General features: G+C 44.6%; 1 protein-coding gene across 3 annotated transcripts in view; it reads left to right on the plus strand.

The window, feature by feature from the left end:
• The window catches only part of Bicc1 (BicC family RNA binding protein 1), a 218,674-nt gene that overhangs the window by 119,025 nt on the left and 79,641 nt on the right, over positions 1–20,008 (plus strand). For all 3 annotated transcript variants that reach the window (XM_041656541.1, XM_041656542.1, XM_041656543.1), the window contains exon 3: positions 4,097–4,166. In XM_041656541.1, the coding sequence (XP_041512475.1) occupies positions 4,097–4,166 (70 nt within the window). The remainder of the gene's footprint in view (positions 1–4,096; positions 4,167–20,008) is intronic.

Here is a 20,008-nt window from a genome sequence, read left to right on the forward strand (position 1 = left end):
AGATATTTTCCTCTTCCTCCTGAGACTGAGATGGTCTTCTTCCCCAGGGGGCTTCATAATGTCGTTCATCTCCATCATCTTCCTGGCTTCATCATTTCCAGTCCCCATTTGGTTCACTTAGGATGCTGTTTTGCATAGCTTGCATGTCCTTTAAGCTGCTTCGTATGCTAGTGTCAGCTCCATCGGGTGCCACTTCTGCAGATGCTGCTTCAGGACTGGGCTTTCTGAACCCTCTTCACCCTTTTTGTCTCTGGCTTTTCTGCGTCCAGCTCTGCTGAGATATACCTTTAGAGTACGTATGCCCTGCCATCGCTGAAGAGACTGGCTTGAGTTATCCGCTTAAGTGATAAGCTCTTCAGGGAAGCTTCTGGTCTTCAGAAGTGGAATAAGTTGCTCCATCCTGTTTAGCTTCTTACTGGTTGTCACTTATCTGTAGCAAGTGACAGCCAGTCACAGGAGCCTAGTGGTCCTGGTCTGTGTCTTTAAGTCTATTTGGGGCTCTTATCTCTATATGCAGATGGCCAGAGATCTGTCTCCTTCCTGGTGCCACAAGCTTAGACACAAAGCCTCTTGCCTGTACTGAAAGATGCTCTTCCCTGTGTGTCATTTTGACGTTCCTTTATGCACTCTTCCTGTAGCGCCCACCTGTACTATGTGACAGTACGATACTCCTGTTTTGAGGCGCTTGCACTGCAGGACCATTTGTGAGCTGGGCAAGGGCCTGGAGATTTAAACACACAAAGACACACAGGCAGAGACACGGGTCATCCTTGAAACAGGAATGCCCCCTTTATTGTGTTCAGGGGCAGCTTATATAAGGATCCTTAACTGCTAGCCACACTCCAGCCAAACCCACCAGAAACCACTCCCGTCATTAGGAACTCCTGAGGGTCTCGTGCTCAGAGCAGCTGTAAGCATAACACGTTTACAAGAAATTCAGGATCCGAGGGTTCACAGCTCCCAACACTTCCTATGTGAGGGACTGTTTCTGCACCCTCTCTCAGCTAGCCAGTTTGTTTGCTGCTAGCTCTCAGCATCAGTCAGCATGTCCTGGGTCAGCATTTCATCTGTGTCCTCAAGTCCTTGTGAGTAACCCAGCAGTAGATATTACAAATAACTTTACAGGGCTGGAGAGAGAGAGAGAGAGAGAGAGAGAGAGAGAGAGAGAGAGAGAGCGCAATGACATAATTTGCTCCTCATGACATTGCTAGAAATGGGCTGAGGTGGTACCCGACTCGCGGTGGATAACTAGATGTGGGCGTTATTAAAGTCTGTGGCCCAGACATAGCTGGTGCTTGCTGTGTGCAGAGCACTGAGCACAGTTTCTATTTTTCCCAACTGATCTAGTAAATGCAGAAGGTAAGAGGGTGTTTGCTTGACATAAGGATGAGAAAGGATGCAAGTAGAGCAAGGAGTAAGGATGATTCTCATTGGGTGATATAAAGACGGGGAGAATGGAAGCTGAGCAGGTGATATCTGAAGGCCAACTGTGAGAGGGAGCCTGGCCTTGAACGGTTAGGAAGAGAGACCCTTGGCTGGTCCTGAAATGGTGAGGTAGGGAGGAGATATTTACTAGGGGGCTAAGTAGAGGCAGTTGAAGATGATAGTATTTTTTATTTATTCTTTGTTTTTGTTCTGTTTTGTTATATATTTATCTATCTATTTATTTATTTTCTGAGACAGGGTTTCTCTGTAACTTTGGAGTCTGTCCTGGAACTTGCTCTGTGGACTGTGCTGGCCTCGAACTCACAGAGATCTACCTGTCTCTTCCTCCCAAGTGGGTGGGATTAAAGGCATGCACCACCACCGCCTGGCTCTTATTCATTTATTTTTAAAAAGAATTGTTGTGATTATATTTGGGAACGAATTTATCTGTCTATGGTATGTGTTGACAATGGGTAAAAGGTCATGGATTTGAAAGAGAGCAAGGAGGGATCTAGGGGAGGGTGTGGAGGGAAGAAAGGGAATGGGGAAATGATAACTTAAAATCTCAAAAAAAGAATTTTTTTAAAAAAAGACAGAAAATTGCTTTTTCCAGTATGTATCTCTATGTGCACCATGTGTGTGCAGCACCCCCAGAGGCTGCTGCAGATGGTTCTGAGCTGCCATGTGGGTGCTGGGAACCCACATGGGTGCAGGAATAGCAAGTGCTCTAAACCACCGAGAAACCCTCCCTTTTTCAATTAGTTTTTAATATTCCTGTAGAGTTGAGCTTGGTTGCCACACTCTGTAATCACAGCACTTGGGAGGCTGAGACAGGAAGACTACAGATTTGAGGTCAGGGCTAGGCGAGACCCTGTCACAAAACAACAAACAACCCTTTCCAAAAAATACAAAAAACAAAATGACGACAGCATAGAGTTAAGTAACCCAATGAATGCTGATGACAACAACTTAGTTCATCCGCAAAGGACGAGGTCTTGGAGTGTGAGGGCAAGAGGCTCACTTTTCTTCTGGGTCAGATCAGTATGTAGACCAAGCAAAGGCAGTGGGGGCTCGCTCTTTGTTTTGTTGCTCTTAAATAGAAATATTTTCCAAGAAAAACAGCAGTGTAGACACGGGGCCAGGCAGCCAGTGAGCACTCCAAACTAGTCAGCGACAACATACAAGTGACGTTTGACCTCAGCATCAGGGCCACAGTGGGGTATCTGGAGCAGCTGAACATCCGCTGGCCCAGTCCGCAGCAGGCAACTGTTCTCTGCGCCAGCCGAGGGCTGCCACGAATTCCTTGTGCTGAATCCACCAACTTGTCCAGAAAATCAGAGCTTTGAATTGCTATGCCAGATTTTTGGCTCTTCAAATGCTGGCCCAGCTCCTAACATCCCTGACAACGGATGGTTAGACTTCCAGCCTGAGACATCTGAGAGATGGTGGCTGCTCAGATGAAGGAGACTTGGTGATGGATGCGGTGTGCTAACCATCTAGTCTCATGCCTAGTATACGGGCCCCAGGAGGAAACTGTTCTGTTAATTGTCTTCTTAATGCATGCGGTTGTCTTCACCGTTGATTTATGCAGTTAACTCTAAACCTATATTAGAAAATAAGGCCTGGCGTGGTGGTGCATGCCTTTAATCCCAACACTTGGGAAGCAAGAGCAGAGAGGCAAAAGCAGGCGGATCTCTGAGGCTAGCCTGGTCTACAGAGAGAGTCCCAGGACTACACAGAGAAACCCTGTCTTGAAAAACGAAAATTAAAACCAAATTGAAACGGCCTATGTTGAGTAACGGCTGACGGCTGCTACTAGAAGTTGCTTGCTCTTGCGTGGGGTGCGTTCTCTATTTGGCTTACAGAGCGAGCGATCCTGTGGAATGGAGGAGAAGGAAGGAGGGACACTTTGTCTTGGGGACTCTGATAGCTTTTGGATTTGCTGTCTACTTCATTTGTACTGTGGTGTCATCTTCATTTCCCCAGTGGCCTGTCTAGTCCTTGCCTGCCCTGCTTCCGCTGCCTGCTCTCTGTCTTTTCCCACTCTTTATGTGTGAGTCTCCTTGTGGTTCTGTGCCTCCTGCTGGGATTATCTGTGTGTATGGGTGGGAAGAACGGGAAGGATGCTGAGAAATGCAGCTTCGTGAAGGGGTGCCTTGTTCAGAAGCATTTCGTTAGTTTTAATGAAATACACATGTGCCCAGAGTGAGACGTTTTGTTTTTTGGGGGGATGGTGGGAAATCTTCATTTTATATTGCTTAACTCATAGTTTTGTGTTACAAGAATCATGTCTGGTGTACTGACAATGGTCTTGGGTGATTTTTATTCAGTACAAGTGTCTCCAATGGTCCTGGCAACAAGCTGAGTTAATTACTTGTCCATGTACTTTTAGGTCTTGTTTCTGGTAAAACTCTGGAATTGGGGAGAAAACAACACACAGACTTGGATACTTTCAATAGATTAAGGGTTTAGAAAAACACATCTCCTTTTCTCCCTCAAGCCTTTTTTTAAAAAAAAGTTTGCATTGCTTTAAGCTGAAATCATTTTGTTGTATCAACACAAAGCAAGACACATGAAAATAAGATTTTTTTTTTTAATGTGTGAAAAATCTTATCTGTAAATACAAGTTCCTAATTGAGTCAATATTTTTTTCTCTCAATTGCTGACTCAGATTATGGAAGAGACAAACACGCAGATTGCCTGGCCATCCAAACTGAAGATCGGAGCCAAATCCAAGAAAGGTACTTTGGGCGGGGGAGTGAGTTCTGTTTCAAAAGTGAGATTATGGAATCGGTGCACATTTTTGCTGGAGAAATAAGCCTTTGCTCTCTTCACTTTCGTCCTCAGATGCTTCTCAGATAGCCGTGTTCGGGGAGGACTTTTGTGATTAAAATAAACAGGCAGCTTTGCAACAGCAGAAAAATGTTTGAATAGCAGTATTAGAATAAAAATGTTTCCATAAAAGATCTTACCAGTGACCTGCGATCTCAAGAATGTCTGTCCGCTCAGTAGCCATGAGCAATGGCAGTTCTACACGGGATGGTAGCCTGTGCCCCCATGTCTAGACTTTAAAATCCTTCTGTTGTCACTGCCTAGACTTAAGAGCTGTTGTATTCTGTGCCCTTCTTTCATGTGAACAAACCCTAGACTTCCTTTCTGAAAGAACTGTCTCCATCCACCTGACCACACTGCGTTTTAGATTGGACGTTTCTCTGCCTTATGCCGTAGGAGAGCTGCCTAGAGATGGGAGGAGACCATTCATTTAACTTTTTTTTTTCTAGGATTATATGGTATTCTCAAAAGTGACTTTCCAGTATGCATACTTAAGAATGTTTTTTTCTTGTGCAAATATACTCTTGTTTCAACAATTTTGCAGTGTATATTTAATGAAGAATAGAAATGTCTGTAGCCATCAGGGGATAATAAAAACGCCACCAGATGATCCAACACACAGGGTTCCTGTCAGCTGAACCCTGCCGTGGGGTCTGGCCTTTCTCTTGTCGCTGCTGTTAAGTTTGTCTTTTTGCTCCGTCTCCTCTGACTTTATTGTTAACCAATGTTTTAACACTGCACAGGGTCTCAATTTTCTTTCGTGTTTGAGTGTAGATTTCTTTTTTTAATCTCGTTCTGCATTCTTGTGGGATAGAAATAATATAACAGAACTTGTCTGTGTGTGTGTGTATGTGTGTGTGTGTGCGCGCATGTGCTTGTAACCAAACATGGCATGCCTATAGAAACTTCAGCCTTGTTACCTTTTTTATTTATCTCATGGTGACAAGAAATTGGGACTGTTAGCGTTAAACAGCCCCAGTCATACAGGCTGAGCCTCTGTGTGTAGGCCAAAGTCTGTGTGTAAACCTTGCATGTACTTGATACTGAAGAAAATGCTCGTGATTAATTGAGTTCTTTTGTCATGGGCTGTTTTGTTCTCACTACACAATACAGGAAACCACCGCCAGCGGATCATCTATCTGTTTATTTGACTGTTTTAAAAAAAAAAACCTCCAGTTTTCTAGTTAGATGAATTGAAACTTGAGCATGCCCTGGGGCCTCATTCCCTATTGTCAGATATTTTTACTTAAGAAATGAAATTAGCTTCATTTCTGGCTTATAAGGATGAAATTTAACCAGTCTCCCCAAGAAAACCCCAAGGAAACCTGAATGTTAGGGCTGTTTGGGATGATTTCAGGTCACTTGTTGATGTACCGTAGTGAGATTCCCCCCCCCCCCCCCATTTTCATAAGAAACAGTTGATTTTGTTAAAAAAAATTGTTTGAAATGTGTTTTGGACTTTAGAGAGTTAGGAACTGTGGGGATGAGTGGGATCATGTCATGCCTTCAGAGTGGCTTCCGCCACTGACACACTCGGCTCTTTGGGAGCTCAGCCGTACTCCACATCCTGATGATCTGTTATGCTTGGGAGAGAAGACTATTTCAGCAGTGAGTTGGAGAGAGTTTGGGTCAGTCTTCACCTGTTAAAGCTAACCTCTGGACTTATGCCTAAGAACCGGCCCTGCAGGCTCAGGTCTCACACACTTCACTTTACTCTGTAATTATTTATGAAGTGCTGTGGTTGTACACGGTGCTCCACAGTGAGAAGAATGTGCCAGAAAGGAAGAGAGGAAGAGTCAAAGGTGTGCCTCAGAGGAGTTTACTGTTCAGCTGACTTGATGGCTGTCATTATTTATACATTAAGCTGATGAATCAGTTCTTGGCCTACCATCCTAACCACACCCCCCACTTCGTGATATAAACTAGAACAGACGTGTATATTCCTATTCTTCTAAAGTGATTTCACTCCGATGTGAAGTTCCCTTACATTCTGTAGCTAGTAAAATTAAAATTGAACAGCAGGAGGGTTTTGAGGAGGTAATTATTTGCTTATCTGGTGGGCTGTTGCCTTCTGTGTCTGTGTGTTGTAGGAGGAATGACTGTTCATTTCCAAGCCTTCGTTGTTCCAAGCTCTCATTATTGAATAGACTAACGTGTGCATGTATATTCCTGGGCCCATGCCATGTACTAAATGACCATTAACTCTAAACCCCACGGCGATATGAAGGTCTGCAGTGTGTGGATAATCCCCGTCTGCCGAGGGACAGCTCAGCTGTGTTGTTATATTTTTCACTCTAGTCTTTATAGTGCTTGGCTTGAATATTTGAGACTATGCAAACATTTATTTCATGCCCGCAACTCTCCCGGTCTGCCTCCTCCTCCGGCTTCCCAGAATTTATTTTGTGTTTTCCATATTAGCTTCCAATAGCTCTCCTCAAATCTTATCTTCTAAGCCCTTCGTTCTTTATCAGAATGGCTGCCTGGGTGCCTGTGCTGCCTCCCTGGCGGAAGTGCTGGTGGGTTACTGCCTGGCATGCAGGAACCAAGCCAAAGCCTGGGCTTCCTTCAGTTAGAAAATGTAACTTCTTCTCTAGAAGTTGAAGCTCAGTGGCCCAGGGAAGGGTGGGTTGGGAATTTGTGTATCTGACAAGTTCCTCTAATTGTTGAGGTCAGAGTTTTGGAATCAAACCCTCACCATCTGCAAGAGAAGCTTGGTGGGTCACGACAAGGATGGGAGGTCAAAGGCAGGGGTAGGGGCAGACACAGCTGAGTGCCCTGGTGTGCTAAGAGCCACACAGCTGCAGATGGCCTGTCTTACACCTGGGTCACCTTCGTGGTCAGTTCTCAGGAGGCATCTGGAATGAAGATAACCCAGTGTTCTTCTGCACATGTCAAGGACAGCTCTGAGCAGAAGAGCATCGGGTGTTTCATCTTCCCCTATGCCCCTCACGCCTTTTTATCCCCCCTCCCCCTCCTTCCTTTTTTAGTCCCTCTTTCTTCTCCCTCTGCCCAAATGCTTGGTAGAATGGAGTAGGGAAAAGATCAGTGGTTATTTTCTGCAGGGTGTTTTAGAGAAGCACACGCAGACAGGCAGATACATGCATGTGTATCCACACACGTGTGCATGCACATGCATAGACTAGGAACTAAAGAGCTTTTGGGACTGCTCCCCAGAGTGTTTCGATTATCAGAAGGGCCAAGGTTCATTTAAGCCAGAAAGAACTGAGAATTTAACATTGGAGCAACAGTCATTTCAGTTGGTGACTCCAAGATTCTCCTCGGGGGAGTCATGAGTAAGACAAACGCTTCGTGTTTCTTCACTCTAATATGAAGTTATTTTGTGTGGGAGAATATAGAACTGAAGCTCTCTAAGCCAAGGAAAGGCAGAAAAATCTTGAGGTCTGTGTTAGTGAAACCAGTACTTAAGGATTAAAGTGTTTCAAACTACACAGTTTTGCTAACCTGGAATAACTTCAGGCTGTCTTCTCAGTTTCTGAGCTGCAGCCTACTCTAAATGAAAGGAAACTTCATTAAAATATGAGGAGCGCTTTGAACAAGTTAGCTTTTCCAAATGGAATTCCGGTTAGAGCTGCCCTGACGTAGAGATAAAAGTGGTTCCTAATGAGAACTTATCACATTTGGATGACTGCACTGTGAAGGCAAATTGGACGGGTCTGTTTCTTAAATTAGGTAAATATTTTTCTTACAGTCTTCTCTTTGCTTTTAATGGGTTCATCAATCTCTTTGTAGACCGGTGAATGTAAGTGGGAGTTGGAATTACAGTTTTCATGTCCAATTCCGAATGCTTGGGGTCAGCCTTGATGAAGCTGTGTTCCTGAGGTGGACAAAGTGGAACACCGGTCTTGACAAGGGCTGCTTCAATTTAGGATGGATGTCCCACCTGACCAGCAGGGGTGCCAAGCATTCTCTGAATTGCCAGATGTGTGTTCTGATTTGGAAATGAATGTCACCACATCTGGCTTTTTCTCTTCCTCCCAAAAGAAACAAGAGAATCACCAACATTTCCATGAGATTATGTTTGGTTACATTCCCTTAGTACACGTGGGTGTCTGACGGGCCATCTTAACATGATAAAAGGCCACATGCTCATTTTTGTCTCTGGAGGGAAATGTCTCAGGGAAGATAGACAGCTGACCAGCTAGTGCCGCAGTGTTTGAAGGAAAGAAAGACACATGCCCCAGCATGCTGAACCAAAGGATTCCTGTCAGGAAGTGTGTAACTCATTAGTGTGTCAGAAAGTGAACTAAGGGGTCTCAATGAGCAGCAACAAGCCTGAATGAGTTAGAAAACAGAGCATGAGGACGCCATTCGATAAAGCTTTTAGCCACATCTGTCGCTGAGTGTATCACGTATGCTAGATTATGACGTTATGTGTATGACATGGAGAAGCTGTAGCACATTGAGCTTGGCAGTCCAGTCTCTAGAGGTTCAGAGCACAGAGTTGTGTTCAATCCATTTCCTGGTTTTGTCTCTGGTACATAGTCTTCTCTCAGACATATTTCTTCATGATACCACCGGGACTGCTGATGCCCATGAGTCTTTGTGGTTTAAAATGATGGCCTTCTGGTATGAGTGGTAGCCCCTGTTCTGAGCAGCATTGGCAAATAATCTCAATCTCTCTCTCTCTCTGCGTGTGTGCCTGTGCATGCTATATTTATGCGGTCTTGGGTGTGCATGTCGATGCACATGCATGTACATGCATGTGGGTAGAGACTAGTGTTGACATCTCATGTCGTCTTTGATGGCTCTCCACTTTAGTTGTTTTGTGATGAGGTCTCTTACTGTTCTAGGAGCCTATCAATCTGACTAGGATGCTGACCAGTGAACCCCCTGCTGTCTCTGCCTCCCTGATGCTGGAGCAGCAGGTATATTAACCCCCACTATCTCCCCCTCCCTGATGAGCCCCACTGTCTCCTCCCTGATGCTGGAGCAGCAGGTATATTAACCCCCACTATCTCTCCCTCCCTGATGAACCCCACTGTCTCCTCCTCCCTGATGCTGTAGCAGCAGGTGTATTCTACTACACTCAGCTTTCACAAAGCTGCTGGGACCCGAACTCAGGTACTTATTTTTGGGATACAGATGCTTTACCCACTGAGGCATCTCCCGAGTTCACAGGTTGGACTTCTCTAAAAGGCCAAAGCCTAATGCCTTTCTGCACCCATACCTGTGAGAAAATAGATAAAATACATGGCTGGTTTCCTTCCTTAGTCTAGAGTGCTCTGTGATGCTGCTTACCAGTGATAGTGGCCACGAATAACTAGTGATAATCATACCAGCTTCGTCATGCCCCAGTCCTTGGAAATTGCAGAGGTCAAGGATAGATAGAAGTTAGCTCACCCTGCTTATAAAAAACACCTGCCTTTTCAGAGATTATGGTTAAATATGGAGCCACTCCTATCTGGATCTGATTGCCCTAGGATTTTAACTTGATAAATTTGTGTTATTTTCTTAGGATGAGACTTTTAAATAATCTGTAAGCTAAACAAATTCAAAACCTGTTGTAAGGAGCTTACAAGGGTTTTATGTTTGTTTAGTTTTTTTTTTTCCATTTAAATCTTTAAAAGTAGTATCTGACCTGCTCAGCAACCTTTGTTTCTTCTGGACAGGAAGCATTGGTGCTTGAGCTTCCGTTTTCTTGGTTTGTCAAGACAGGGTTTCTCTATAGCTTTGGAGCCTGTCCTGGAACTCACGCTGTAGACGTGGCTGGCCTTGAACTCACAGAGATCTGCCTGCCTCTGCCTCCCAAGTGCTGAGATTAAAGGTGTGCACCACCACAACCCGGTGCATCCATTTTCTTGATAGTGGCAGAATTTCTTTCCTCATCATAACTAAGTAAAACCCCATCATGTATGTACTCACCACACTTTTTTAATTCATTTTTTTTGAGTTTTGGGATCAATAATTTCTAGTTCTCTATATATATTACTATCAATAATAATAATAATACTTATTATATACTTAATCAAATGCTTATACAGTTTATGTGACCTTTAACTTTTCATTGGTTACTCTCTCTCTCCCATGACATGAAAGCCTTATTTGTAAATATTGTCAAGTGTAAACAGATGAGAACACTTATGAGCGTGTGTACTGTCACATACATGGAAACCCAGCACACAGCAGGGTACAGAGAGTCAGGAATGCTGTGCCGCCCATGAACAAGACTGAGGACTAAATTGGGGCTCATTCATGATGCCCATTCATTTTCTTTTCCCTCTCCTGAATGACCCTGCTCACTGTATAACTGCTACAAGCTAGCTGTTGGATCTAGTCTTACACTCTCTAGACCAGGAATGAAGGTGAACTTTTCTGGAGCTTTCCAGTTTCCCTCTGAAACTCGATATTATATATCTGGTAACTTTTTTTTTTGGAAAGATATTTTCTATTAACTTAGGAAGCAAATTAATTTGGCATTGAGTAGAGATGTTAGAAAATAACTGGAAGGGGGGGCAGCGACAGGACAGTCTTACCTACAAAGGTGTACCTGGTAAGAGTGTAGCCGACAGGATACACCGAACTCTTAAAAATCAACAGTAACCAGGCCAATAGCTTAGATTGTGCTCAAAAGACCAAATAGGTACTTTACTGAAGAGGGCAGGCAGATGTCTCTGGAGAATGGCGTGGTAAGTGAAGTGCTGCTTGGTGCTTACCAGAATGGCTGAAGTTCAGTGCGCTGACACCAGCGATCGCTGGGGATACTGTGCAGCAGCTGGAGCGCTGACTCCTAGGTGATGGGCAGCAGGATGCTACAGATACATTGGAAGATATCTTCATGCAAAACTAAACAGAACCTTTCCAAATGAAATAGCACTTTTTAGTGTGCACAAGTAAGTAAAAAAAATCCACCCTCAAGTCCAAGTCCATGGGAAAATCTGCACATGGATATTTATAGGGACTTTTTCATTATTATCAAAATGAGGAGAGCACCAAGATCTCTCCAAGAGATGACTACATAGCCATGCACCATGGGATGCACTGCTAGAAAGACATGAGCTACTGCCCTGAAGCAGTGCAGGAACTCTAAATGCACATGGTTAATTGAGAACCAGTCTGTAGAGACTTCCTTCGCTTGGTAATATATTCTCATGTATCCGTGGCCTTTGTGGCTCCTTTCTTTAGTACTGAGGTGTATCTGTCACTCATCCACTGCACTGTCGCTTTGCTGGTTGTGTTCACTCAGCAGCATGCATATAGATGGTCCTTAGTGTCTTCTCTGGCCTTGAGAACTCACTTCTTAGCACTGAGCAATATTCTCGCTGAAGGACATCTTGGTTTCCTTACAAAACCTGCTTGGAATACAGGTTACAAAACATGATGGAATATTACTCTTTCCACCGTGCAAGTGTGCATGTGTGATCATGCATATGTGTGAGTTATATGTGTGTGTTATTATATGTGTGTGAGTGTATATGTGTATGTGTGTATATATGTTATGTGTATGTGCATGTATGCATGTATATATGTTTGAGTGTATGTGTGTATGCAAGTGTACATGTAGACCTGAGTATAAGTATGTGTGTGAGTGTATGTGAGTGTGTATGTGTATATCTGTGTGTGTATGCATGTATGTGTGTATGTGAATGCATATATGTGTGCGTGTCTGAATGTATGTTGTATGTGCATGTGTCTGTGTGAGTGTATGTGTTGTGTGCATGTGTGCACAGTGTGTGGATGTATGTGAACTAATAACTGATGTTATGAGAAGATACGACTTGTTCATGGGTGTTGAAATTCATATATTTTATTTTGCAAGAACAGTCTGTTTTAGCAGCCATCTCATAATTGGTTTTGAATGACATGGGTAACGGTACAATGTCAATCTCTTATTTCCTCTCAGTGAGTGTTGTACTTCCTGCCTGTGGCTTCAGAGCTTTGGGGCCATCTTCATCCTCTGATCTTAAGCCCGTGTCTTCCATTCTGTGCCGGTGTGTGTCTCTATGATAACTGTGATTGTCCCCTCAGTTTTTGAGGGTTGTCATGAACTGGGAATGGGAACCCAGTTTCAGTGGCTTCCCAAATCCTGCATGGCCGTTGCCTGGCTGTCCCTCTGCTCTGTCAGTCATGGCTGGAAGAGACTGCAGTGACATTTATTAGGCCTGTCAGTAGCAGTTACATTACTCGCATGAAGGGCTTTGCAGCCGCTGAGAGGACCGAGCTGTCATGTGGTATCCCTCATTAGCTAAAGGTCATAAATCACAGTGGTGGCTTCTTCCCACCCAGCGCCCCCTTTGGGGCCATTAAGGCACGACTGATGGCTCATTGCTGCATTTTTATAGGGGCCTTGATAGGAAGCGGCATTCTTATCAGGAGATATTAAAGGGATTTCAGGAATGAGGGGGTAGGTTCCCTTTCTGTTGTTTTTGTCAGAAATTGCCCTTAAAGAAAAATACGTCTTCCCTGAAATAAAAATAAAATCCCAGCTTGTTCTCTGTAACTTTGGTTACTCAGTCTACACAGACGTTGTGTCTTTCTATCATCTGAAGACAGACTCATTCTCCGTATGGTTTTGCAATCAGATTTTCTCAGAAAAGAAACACGAGGACATACATCTTCCTGGTCAGCTCACCAATAGTGTTGCTTTTGTAGCTGCTTGAAGTGACATTGTAGGCGTTCAGAGGACGACTAGATGATCATGTGACTCATCAAATCCCTGGCATGGCCAGCAGGCTGAGTTTTCTTTCTCCTACCGTCAAACCGATCCACCTACCTATGTTTCCATGTCCCATGAAGTTCCACAAGTAGACTTCCTAGGCCACAGGATGTGAGCAACTTCAGTATTTCCCTGAGCTGAGTTTTCATCTTGTCTTCCAAATGGCTGTTGGGTTCCTACTGTGTGAGCAATGGATGGGAGGGGTAAGTACTCCACATCTGGCCAGCATGGCACTCTCCCAGCCTCTGGTACCCAGTGAGAAGTACCACTGTTGTCATATTTGCCTCCTTAGTGGGCAGAATGACCTAGCATCTTCCTTGTGTTCATGGAATGTTGATGCTCTGCCGAGGATCGCCTGTCCCTCTTCCTGCCTAACCGGTGGCTCACGTCCTTCCCCTACCCTACTAGCTTGCTAAGTTTTCTGCTAGTATCATTTCTAAATTGTTTTTCTACCGAGATTAGGTTTACTTAGTACTTCTGACTCACTCAAACGGCTTGTTTCTGTCTATTGAAAGTATAAGTAATTTCTGGAATATTCCTCTTCCAAACTGCAAAGAAGTGAGTTGGCTTTAAATAGCTGTGTGTTTATTTTCGAAGTCTTCTTTTTAAAAAAAGGTGCGTGATAACATGTAGAGCATTGGAATGCTAATGTAAACTACCCAAAGGTTAGATCTTTGATTTTAATAGCATGAAAATGTGTGTCTGTGTTTATTTTGTCAAGACATAAAAAATCGCTACAAATATTATACGAGAGTCATCGAATTCCAACGTTCTCTTGGCAGAGTAGAAAGAATACTCAATAAATTGGTTGGCTTTATTTCTGGGTGTTGGACTTGAATTCTCCATTCTAATGGCAAAAGTTTCCAAATCGTTTCCAACGTCTTGTATTCCAGTGAAGAATGAGCAACTTCAGTATGTTATTTGGGGTTGGCTTGCGTTCCGTTTCTGCCCTGGCTCCATTTCTAGAGGGATTTGTAAATAAGAGCAGAGTTGGGGATGGTTTTCCTAGTCTTGGCATTCAGTTGTTTACCAGGATGGATACCACTTTCTGGGCTTCACCACTTCAGAAGTGCCCATGTCTTCTCCATGTGGTCCAAACTATCCCAAAAGTATGACATAGCACCAGGGAGCCCTGGTTTGTCCTACTTATCTTGGAATCATGTAAACTCAGAAGAGGGGAGAAGAAAGGAAAGGCAGTCTTCATTCACCAAAGATGTTAATATTCGAGGTCAAATACCCGTGCCTTGATTTCCTTTGTTTCACAGCCTGAGGAGTATATTCTTACCCAATCCACTAAAGCTTTCTCCAGGGTAAAGATCTAATAGATTTTATATCATAGGTAATTTGCAGACCTAAAAATTATAGAATCGCCTTTTAAAATAAAATATTTATTTTTGTTATTTTAGAGTGTGTGTGCATGTATCTGTGTATGTGTCGACAGGTGAGTGCTGGTGTCCTCTGATGATCCTGAACTTCCTGGCTTGGGTGCTGGGACTCGAACACTTGTCCTCTGTAGGAGCAGGTATGTACGGTTAAGCACTGAGCCATCTCTCCAACCCCTGTAAGATCTCTTCAGCTTAGAGATGGAAAGCTACATGCCGTTAAAAACAAAGCAAACACAACAGTTTTGAGTTGTTTTGCATTTTGTGTGTCCCTAAACATTGACTCCTGTCTTATTACCAACATCAGCATGGCTGTTTGCACGTGTCTAGCCCATGCTCAAAGTGAGAGCGCCTTCTCCAACATCCTTTTTTATTTATTGTTTTTCTTTTTCTTGTGTCACTAGAACCCGGGACCTTGAGATTGCTCATGATACACTGTGTCACTGAGCAACAGCCCAGCCCTCCACCCTCTTTTCCTAAGCCTGTTGTCACTGGCTCCATCATAGGTGGCTTCTTCCGAGCCTCTAGACAGAGTTCGACACTCGGCCTCCACACTCCCTCAGCTCCTCACGTGGGCTTACATTGGGTACGTGCACTGATTCACACTCTAGTCTTCTGGACTCTTACTTTCCCTTCCAGGTGTGGAGTCTTATTCCTGTTACGTGCCTCGTGCCTGCCAGACCATTGAAGTGATCAGTTATGGCTTAGAGTTCACATAATCATTAGACTTAGGATAAACACAAAACTAAGGCAGTGGTGACGTGGGTTATTCTGGTATCTTTTGGATCATTTTTGAAGAAGGTAAGAACTTATCCTGGCCCCTAGATGCTAGGGTTCCCTATTGAAAATAGTTACCTCAGTAGAAGATAAGCAGCCAGGCAAGGTTCTTGAGTCCACTGGACACAAGACTAAGGTGTTGGCACTCTCTGGTCTCCAGTCACAACTGCTGACTTCCTTGCCTGTTCTGATTAAGCTCACCCTCTCCTCTCCATCCTAGATTCTGTCTGCTCATATCATTAATGAATGATATGAAACCCCTTCTGTTCCTATGGGGGTTTCAACCTACCCCTGCCCCCTGTTTACCTCTCTTAGAATCACCCACTGCAAACATGTGACCCCTGCCTGTTGGTGCAGAGATATGAAGACTCTTCAACTTATTTTCTCCAGTTGGCAAGGGTGCCTTTGTTTAGTGGGGACTCTAGTGAGGTAGAAGGGGTTTACAGGAGAAACACACATCTTAGTCGCTGCCTTTGAGATAGTTAGGGCTGAGGATTCCCCCTCTTCTCACCGTTCGCCATTGGCACTAGAGTATCTTGGAAGAGGAGACAAGTGGGGGCCACAGCCAAAGAAGGTATCTTCAGGCTTTGTAGTTGCTAGTCTGGATCTCCAAAGATGGGGTGAATTTGAATCATGGAAGTGGCAGACTATGCTTAAGCCCGGGAAAGAACATATGTTTTTGGAAAAGGGGAGGTTGGGAAAGAGAAAACACAGGTTAAACCTTGAAGGGCAATGATCCCATGATCCCTCTACTCTGTAGGCATTGGAGAGCCTGGGACTCAACACAGAACTCTGTAGAGCCAACTGGCTATGCCAGTTTGATTGATCCAGGAGGTGGCTACTTGCCTACTCTGGTGGATGCTCTTGGTCTGGCCTGGACCAGCCTCTGAGTGTCCCCAATTCCAAGATAGCTATTTCTTATGTATCCTGACAGCTCCTATCTAGTGGTCTCTGCAGACATGCCTAGATGCTTCGGTAGCCCTGTAGGAATGTTCTCTGATGCACAACGGTTTGGCGTGTACATGATGGTTCAGGGGATCCAAGGACAGCCTTCACATTGGAGCCTCAGTAGGGCTCTTGGAGACCCATTGTTCACATCTCAACATGTTTGGGGGTGGGGACTGAGTCCTGACAGTGACTGCTCCATGCTGTGAGCATCACTGACTTTTCTTTGACCTCGGTCACACTCCCTGACTGTGCTCCTGTGACTGCCTTCTGAATTAACTATCCCACGTGACCTGAACCAACCAAGGCTCTTCTTTCAAGAGCCTTTCAACCAAGGTTCTTTCTTTCAAGGTCTTTTGGAGGGAATCCAAACTAACGTGGGCATCCTGGATACCTGCCTTGAGCTAATGAACCCAGGATCCTTGCCCAGGTTCATTGACAGCTCTGTTGTCTTGAGAAAAGCGACTGGAGTCACTTCCGGTGTATTTTATAGAGCTGTACAGAAATCTGGCAAGATAATTTAGGATTCATGGATTGTTTTAAAAAATGAAAGGCTCCGAGCCATCTGCAAAAGTATTAAGATGTTCCCAAGTGGAACATAGGCTCGCAAAGTGGTTTCTAGGCACGGTAGATTGTTGTCAACAAAAAGAAAAATATGCACTGTAGAGAGAATCAAGAAGAAAGCAAGCAAGCCTAAAACCCATGACTTGAGCATCCCAGGAAAAAAATCTCATCAGTGTGTGAGCAGCGAGAGTTCCTGAGCTCTTGCCCCTGGGTATCACCCAGGTGGCCAGAGTTTCCAGGCTCTTGGCAATTCTGATGTAACCCTCGCCAGGATAGAAATCACTGATGATTAATCACAGGGCAGGACCAGCCCTCAGATCATGCCTGTTAGCTTTCCTGAATGTCACAGTGAGTGGTTCGAGCCAAGCTGGGAAAATATTTCCATTTCTTGTGATCCATTTGTTAAAGTGTGCTCCGTGGAGCACCGGAAGAAGGTGCTTGACGGTATAAACATTGGATTTCCCTTCTTTGTCTGTTCTCTGTTGTGATCACATTCACGTCCAGGTCTTTGGAAGCTCATTGTTGGATGGGAGTTTTTAGACTCAGTGGCGAGAGGTCTGCTTCTAACTAAAGGCAGCGTGAATGAGCCATCCTGCCTGCGACCCTGCATGAATTTGAGGTAGCTGGTGCTAAGGTAGAGGTGCACCACATCTGTATCCTTCTACTGTCACTCGGTCCCTGTTCGTGACACAGCGTAACGTCCGTTCCCAATCCTCAGCCTTCTGCTAGGTTTGGTCACAGAACTCATGACTGAGGCCTCTGATTCTGCCACATGTGAGCCGCCTGATTGAAATGTATCAGGTTCTCAGCTACTTGATGGACAGGCTTTTGAGAGATTTTCCTGAGTGTCTGAGGTAAATGGCAGAAGCTTCATTCTACATAGCAGTGACCGTTTGTCTAGAAGACGATGTTTGGGTCCTTGAGGGACCTGCAGATGACTGGGGCTGCTGTGTCCAGAAAGGGCAGTGAATGCAAACCTCACCAGTCAGTCAGAGTTGAGTGTCCAGCTGAAGCCGGTGTGAATCTGTATCTGCATTTCTTAGGGGAACTGGGCCCTTTCTATTTTTCTGTTTACTTATTAGTGAACAAAGAGACACCCTTTGGTGGAGACTGCTGTAGTGGCCGATACAGAAACCCCGGGGATGGACTCTGGGTGTCTGATGAGAAGGTAAAACAGGTTATATTGGGGGCTGTGATGGAACACTGCTTGGGGATGCCTGTGGCCTAGGGCATCCAAGTTGCCATAGTAGAGGGTGATGTCCAGAGAAAGGAGAGGGGGTGGTTGTGTTAAGGTCAAAATGATGGCTGTGTCTGATGGATTCCTGGTGCATATTTAGTCTCACAGTGAGCAATGTTCATCATTTGTAGGAATGTTTGACTAAATTAAATCATCTTTGAATACGTAGAGCCAAACTTGTGGATGACCTAAACCTCAGTAAGCTGGAGACAGTGTTGATGTGGCTGTACTTTAGGATATTTATTTTGTGTGACTTTAAGACAGGAGCAGCCACGGTTGGTCATGGCCCTGCAGTAACAGTTCAGTGAATGGAAGGCCATCTTATATAACAACCCCTCGGCGCTTAGCCATCCTGTTTCCAGATGTTCCAAGCGCAAACACCTCATAACTTATGCATGTTTCCCAGGGGGGGGGGAACTTATCATTATCAGTTGAGAAAGAATGAACGCAGCCATGATTCTGAAGGGTTGCATAATTCAGGAACCTCATAACTTCCTGCTTATGTAACCTGTAGTCCTGTCATCTCATGGCTTTCTACAGAGGGAGAAAACAAAAGTGTTTCTTACAATGACAAGCTGGAGGAATATTTGTGTGCCTTAGATACCTGTGGGTTTTTGTTTGGTAAACTGTAGCATCTTTACCAGTTAGGTGTGCTCTGACCCATCTCTCTGGCTCCTCCTTCTTGCCCAGCAGCAGTGAACATCTAGGTTGCTTTTCAGCCCTAGGACATCAAAGGCTGTGAGCTGTGTTACTGCAAAGCCGGGGACAAGATCTCCTGGAGTCACACCGAGTGTTCTTTAACCCCCAGCTGTTCCCTCTATTCCAGGACACTGGCTCAGCTTGAGTAGCCATTTCAGCTTAGCTTTAATATAACACACACCCCAACAAAACACTTCACAAAACACAGCCCCTACTTTTATAAGATAGGATAAACACTTAAAATCATAACTTGCCTCATTAATTTCCTGATCTTGCTAACTTTATAGGGAGCTCAGTGCAGTGAGAAGCCCTTTATTCTTAGAGGGTGCCAAGACCCTCATAATGACTGTTAAATGCCATCTTTTTGGTTTGGTGATTTAACCACTTTCCCTGTTATCTTTCTTATCTACCCAAGGGATTAGAATGTTTTGCTTGCGTAATACAGTTTTGATTAGCGAAATACTCAGGGCCATCACACGTCTTCCCTCCTCCATGAACTTCAGGGCTCTGCAATTTTGAATGAGAAAAATTAGAAAAAAAAATAACTAAAAATAAAAATGCCAAGGGCTCGGAGCAAGGAATGGCTTAACAGTTGAGACCACTCGCTGTTCCTCTTGAGGTCCTGGGTTCGATTCCCAGCATGTACATGGTGGCTCCCAACTACCTGTAAATCTAGTCCCAGGGGGTCTTACACCCTCTTCTGATCTCCACAGACACCATACATGTGAATTCACATACAGAAAATGAGTCTAACTTTTTTTTTTAAGTTGAATATTTGTGCTGGCTTCAGGGATTCTCCTCTCTCTACCTCTGACCGTATCACACTGCTCCTGGCACTGCGTTTCCAGACACACCACTGTGTCGGGCTTTACAGGGGCCCTGGGGTTTCAACACCAGCCTTCATGTTCACACAGGAAGCACTTTACCCATGAGCCATTGCTGCAGCCCCACGCTGAGAATCTTAATCATAGACTCTTTCTGATGTCCTCAGATAATGATTTCATTACGCTTCACAGGCACAAATAGGAGTCAGCTTGGACTCATCCTTGTACGTTACTAAAATCATGTAGTTTCTTTTGCCTTTCGGGTGACCGGAATTGGCTTTCTTGGCGAGAAGGCGTTAAAGCTACACCTGTCACCACGGAACACTCCCCGTTACTTCTTGGGGTTGAATAACTGTAATGATGGGGACTATCTCAAGGAACGTGGTTGCTCTAGGGGAATTCAGACCACAGAGGGTGGTTGTGCAAGAGGAAACTCTATCCTCCTGGATCTTGGCAGACTCTTGAGACCGGGAGGAGGAGTTGTGTGTGGGTGGGAGAAGATGCCCAGGGAGACGTATCTGGAGAAAGGTAAGCAGCTGATTAAAACAGCAGCCGCTGACTTTGCTGGCTCCATCCTGCAGATGGTGGGTGTTGATGCTGTTCTGTACAGGGCCAGCTGAGTTTTACTGGGAAAGGGGGAACTTTCTGT

Source organism: Microtus oregoni, unplaced genomic scaffold (genome assembly GCF_018167655.1).
Source record: "Microtus oregoni isolate MIOR12 unplaced genomic scaffold, Mior012 000007F_ref0000211, whole genome shotgun sequence".
NCBI lineage: Eukaryota > Metazoa > Chordata > Mammalia > Rodentia > Cricetidae > Microtus > Microtus oregoni.